The sequence below is a fragment of the Glandiceps talaboti genome, chromosome 7 (genome assembly GCF_964340395.1).
Source record: "Glandiceps talaboti chromosome 7, keGlaTala1.1, whole genome shotgun sequence".
Taxonomy (NCBI): Eukaryota; Metazoa; Hemichordata; class Enteropneusta; family Spengelidae; genus Glandiceps; species Glandiceps talaboti.
This window is the reverse complement of record NC_135555.1, coordinates 10,442,848-10,448,234: the sequence shown is the minus strand read 5'-3', so window position 1 is coordinate 10,448,234 and position 5,387 is coordinate 10,442,848. Positions and strand designations below refer to the sequence as shown.

Here is a 5,387-nt window from a genome sequence, read left to right as displayed (position 1 = left end):
TACCACTATTTACACCTGTTCATGTCTCCTTTATTTCATTAGTCAGTCAAATGTATTGCAGTCCTTAATGCCGCAGTATCTGTTGCTTTTTCACAATTTTTCAAAAATTTTTACCCTCATGAAAATTACATTCAGCCATTACTAGAAACAGTTAAATCCTTTATACAAAAAATGTAACTAACTGAACTTTGCCTTTTGGTCATTGATGAAATGGCTGGGTGTCCAAATGTTCACTTTGATAAACAGTTTGTCAAAAGATTTGTGAATTTATTGGTTGGTGGGGGGGGGGGGGGGTGTGGTCAGTAGGCTTCTATCAAAAACAGTTCAATTTACAGCTCTTTGAACTTAAAAGGTCTAAATTAGTTTGGACAGATATCTGTATTATTGTATGTGTGTCTCTCCCCTATTCCATTGACTAACATCCAAACTACTGAGGGCGCTATTTCAATGCCATATTCTGACATTCAAACTGCTGAGGGCGCTATTTCAAAATCATTTTCTGACATTCAAACTACTGAGGGTGCTATTTGAAAATCGTTTCCTGACATTTCAAACTGATGAGGGTAATTCCTGACATTTAAAATTACTCAGAGAGCTATTTTGAAATTACTTTCTGACATTTCAAGCCACTTAGAACATTATTTCAAAATTACTTTTCTGACACTTCAAGCTACTGAGGGCGCTATTTCAAAATCATTTCTTGATATTTAAATTTCGTGAGTGCAATTTCACATTCACTTTCTAGCATTTCAAACTACAGAGGGCGCTATTATAAAGTTATTTTTAAATATTTAACTATTGAGGGCGCTACGCAATTATTTCTGACATTACTTGTTGGCACCTATAAAAAATTTTGCTTCGTAATTTTTATTCCTGGTGATTTTAATCACTGTAATTGTCATTATGTACAATTTTTGTAGCAAAATGATCTCCTATGTGAATGCAGTAATTCAAAACTTTATACATATCGATCAGCTAAGTGATTAAAAACAAAGGGAGGTCACAAGTCTGTAAAAACAAAGGGAGGTCATAAGTCTGTAATTGAGGGCGTATAGGTTAAAGGTCAACGCAACATGGCAGCGATTTTGAAAAGATGTGCATGGAGTTCGGTTGATTTTAGGACGTTTTCGCGATGTTTCAGGATATGTTCGAATTACAGTCATGTATTTACCAATAGGAAGGTTTCTGTAGACACGGAAACAACCCGTGCCGCCCGATACATGTGTTCGAAATCAGATTCTGACTCCGCAGGACAGGATGCGAAGGCGACCCTGGAGCTTCATGAAGTTGATGATCAGCTGTCCGACAAAACTCATGGTAACATCAAGTCACTGCTTGATTCTGCTCAAACTGAGAAAGAGAGTTCAGAGGAAATAGACTTTGAGAAGCTGCCTTCAGAGTTATTCACCGATAAATCCGGTCCCGTTTTACAAACTATCGAGAAACGAGACAGACCTGTGATCGACCCGTCAGAAAAGAGCATCGTGTTGTTTCCAGGCCAGGGAGCACAGTTCGTTGGAATGGGAGACAAACTTCTCGGATACCCAAATGTAAAAGAAATTTACCAGGCTTCCTCTGAAATCTTAGGATATGATATTCTTAAATTGTGCTTAGAGGGACCGAAGGAAGAATTGGATAAAACTATACACTGCCAGCCTGCTGTGTTTGTAACATCAATGGCTGGGCTTCAAAAATTACAACATGATAATCCCTGGGTAGGTAGAATTGAAGAAGTAACATGCTGTATTTTATTATATTATTGAATTCATGAAGAATTTGAACAATTTTCTAGACATTTCTGAAAGTCTGGGCACGGAAACAATTAAATATTAAATTTAATTTTATCATGGAGGTATATGAGGGGAGTATATCTCCACGATTTAATCATGACACTTTTATATTTCATGAGTGGAGTTATTCATATTCCTGTTCAAAGGGGGACCTCACATATCAATGTGTGAGTTTTGTGATAAAATTACACTGTCATCAAACAAACTTCAGGAATAGTCAAACTTTATAAAAGTGTCCTGCTTGTCAAGAGCAATATTGTCTTGTTGATAGACATAGTGTGGTTAAAATTGGTCATTGACAAGCATTTGTCAATAGACACTATCTTTATAGTGTTGACTGACACTTAACATATATTTCACTTGTGATTCTAGGCGATAGAGAACTGTGCCGCTGCAGCAGGTTTTAGTGTTGGAGAGTTTGCTGCTTTAGTCTTTGCTGGAGTCATCAAATTTGAAGACGGTAAGATACATTTGTATGTTATGTATGTATGTATGTTGTTGTTGTTGTTGTTGTTGTTGTTGTTGTTGTTGTTGTTGTTGTTGTCACCACTTGCCCCTCAGGAATGAATATGTGAATGTACCCCTACAAGAATTGACCAATGTAACTACAGATGTGCTCTGACTGACAACTTCTGCAAGTTTTTTTAGTCCGGCCATTGTCTGTACCATGCAATTACTCCCCAATTTCAGTTGTGATTTTCAATAAGTAAGTTGCAATGCTATTGGCTAAAATCATCCAATCTGCTGTGCTCTTTGATGTCATATTGTTATTTTGAAAATGTTGGTTCAACTGAGATTGTCAACACTTGCTTGAGTGTGTACTGTGGAATGCAGTTGTTTACTTCAAGTTAGAATAACATACTAAGACAGGAATCCTTTGACCACTTTCTATTCCAATAATCATATATTTCAGCAAATATACCAAGATAAACAAGTATCATTCAAAACTGAAATACAACATCTTAACAGTTACAGTTGTCTCAATTTTATATTTCATAACTTTCAATTTTTTTTAATGACATCACAGCTCTGAGACTGGTGAAAGTGAGGGCAGAAGCAATGCAGAGAGCCTCAGAGGCAGTTCCTAGTGGGATGATATCAGTGATGGGAAGACCTCAAACCAGGTTTAAGTTTGTGTGTGCTGAAGCTAAGCATTACTGTGAGAAAGTTGTTGGAATGTCCAAACCTGTCTGTAATATTGCAAACTACTTGTTCCCAGATGGTAGAGTCATTGCTGGAAATATCGAGGTAGGTGTCAGGATGTTTTCAAAGATATTTTATCACAGATTACATGTATATGGATTCTCCTGCTTAGTCATTGTTCTTTTTGCTGTTGTTGCTATTGTTCTCATATTCCAGTTATCAGAAAAACAAAAGATTATCTAATTTGGCCACAAGGAGTGCTGTGTTTCAAAGCAGCCTTTTGGACCAGAAGTTTTGGCAGCAATTGTTGCGTACTGTAGCATAGGGACATGTTTAACCATTGGAGCAAAGCGGCTTAATAGTTTTACAACATTTGCATCTATATCTTAGAAAACTGAATTGAAACTATTGGCAACAATAAATAACATATCACGTTTATTTTCCATTGCAGGCACTTCAGTTTATTTCAGACAATGCCAAGGAATTCTACCTTCGGAATGTGAAACGTCTTCCCGTTAGTGGAGCATTCCATACATCTCTGATGCAGCCAGCCCAGCCAGCCTTCAGCAAAGCTGCCATGAACATTACATTCGATAAACCTGCTATACAGGTACATGCTAATGTGAGTGGAAAACCATACAGAAACCAGCACTCAATATTAAAACTATTGACGGAACAAATAGCTAAACCGGTAATGTGGGAACAAACTATGCATTACATCTATGAGAGAGAGCAAGGACTGGCTTTCCCACATAGCTTTGAAATTGGTCCCGGAAAACAACTAGGATCACTGTTATCCAGAGTGAATGCCAAAGCACGGAAGTCATATTCTAATATTGAAGTATAATATTTAGATGTCACTCCCCAATATTTGTCTTCGTTCAGCCAAGGAAAATATGAGTGACCTAAGGGGCCCTTGTCACTACGAGTTGCTAAGCCGAGTGATGATAACCCTTTAGGACACAAGTATTTTCTGGCTGAATGAAGCAAAATATAGGGACTATAATTGTACCATCACCAGCAAAAAAATCGAGGAAAGTAATGGCAATTTTGAGCGTTTTGACTCATATGTCAAACACAGCAGAACCAGTGATGTAGACATGTGTTGTCGTGGCATAGACGCGCATTGTCGTGACGCAGAATGACCAGAATATGTATTCCATATTTTGTGTTGAACCTGCCTCATGCATGGTATAATATTACATATTGTATAAAAAAAACATTGAAGTGAACAACTGCAGAAATTGGTTCAATAATGTATTAAGCCCCTACCCTTTGTATTTGTAAAGCCTCAGTTGCTGTAGCCGTGTTGTTGTCTTTGTTATTTTACTCATTGGAAAAATTTCTGAAAACTTTCGTAGAAAGTATAACTACCAGTCTACAAGTACTTAGTGACAGTACATGTACACTGATTTGATGTATGTACAATTAAACAGTCTAGACTATTCAATCATATGATAAAGCTATCTACACTAGCCACAAATGAAACATTATTTGAAACTGTTGTTAGATAGCATGACTTAGTCATATTATCATACACTATGAACAGTATTGAATCACCCGTGGGTAAACATATTTGTATAACTGTCCAATCCAATCTAAGCACCCCCAACAAATCATGATTTCATCATATTACAACCCATAACACCAAAGTAAAGCATTTTTTGTATGTACCATAATCATTTATATCGTCCATATCAAGTGTGAAAGTATACTGTTTCATTTACTAATTGACCACATTAGAAAGGCCACATGCTGGGCTTGTTAATAAACCAATTGAAACCGTATACTTTTACACTTGATGTGAGTGCTATAAATGAATGTAGCACATAGAGAAAGTGTTTTACTTCAGTGTTACTCATTGTACTATGCTATTTGTAGATAAAACAGACCTCAATTGACATGTACTATTTCTCATTATTGGGATTTTAACAATTTTTCAGTCAATATATTGTTGGCTGTCTGATTGATTACAGCTAGTGCAGCTTTTTAACAATTGGAGATAGTACTATGGATTGATCATTTGGTGACCTCACATACCACAACAAGTACATCAACATAAACAAAGTACAGTTACTGTTACTAGGGTTTTCAATTTCAGCTATCTGACAAACAGAAGTGCAGGAATGTAGATTGTCGGGCTTGAAATAAAACAGTGTTAGTAAAAGTGGATGAGGGTATGTCAAGCTTTGTGTTTTTATGAAAGAGCTATAAAAATTCAAGTTCTGTTGCCAAACTTAGTCATGGTGGTTCAACCCCATCCTTAATCTGATTACAATCTGATGTTGTGAAAGCAGTTAGATGCCTCTATTTAGCTCTATTTCCATCATATTTCCGCAAAATGATGGAAGTAGAGCTAAATATAGGCATCTAGCCGCTTTCACCACATCAGATTTTAGATTGCCCCCCATCCTCACACTACCTCACCATAAAATTGTTATTCTATCATCTGTA

General features: G+C 36.7%; 1 protein-coding gene across 1 annotated transcript; it reads left to right on the top strand.

Moving 5' to 3' along the window:
- The first annotated feature begins 1,013 nt into the window (after positions 1 to 1,013).
- On the top strand, positions 1,014 to 4,537 carry LOC144437814 (malonyl-CoA-acyl carrier protein transacylase, mitochondrial-like). The gene is made up of 4 exons (XM_078126841.1): positions 1,014 to 1,715; positions 2,163 to 2,250; positions 2,818 to 3,038; positions 3,385 to 4,537. The coding sequence occupies exons 1-4, from the start codon at positions 1,074 to 1,076 to the stop codon at positions 3,778 to 3,780; spliced, it is 1,347 nt and encodes a 448-aa protein (XP_077982967.1). The 5' UTR covers positions 1,014 to 1,073; the 3' UTR covers positions 3,781 to 4,537.
- The last annotated feature ends 850 nt before the right edge of the window (positions 4,538 to 5,387 follow it).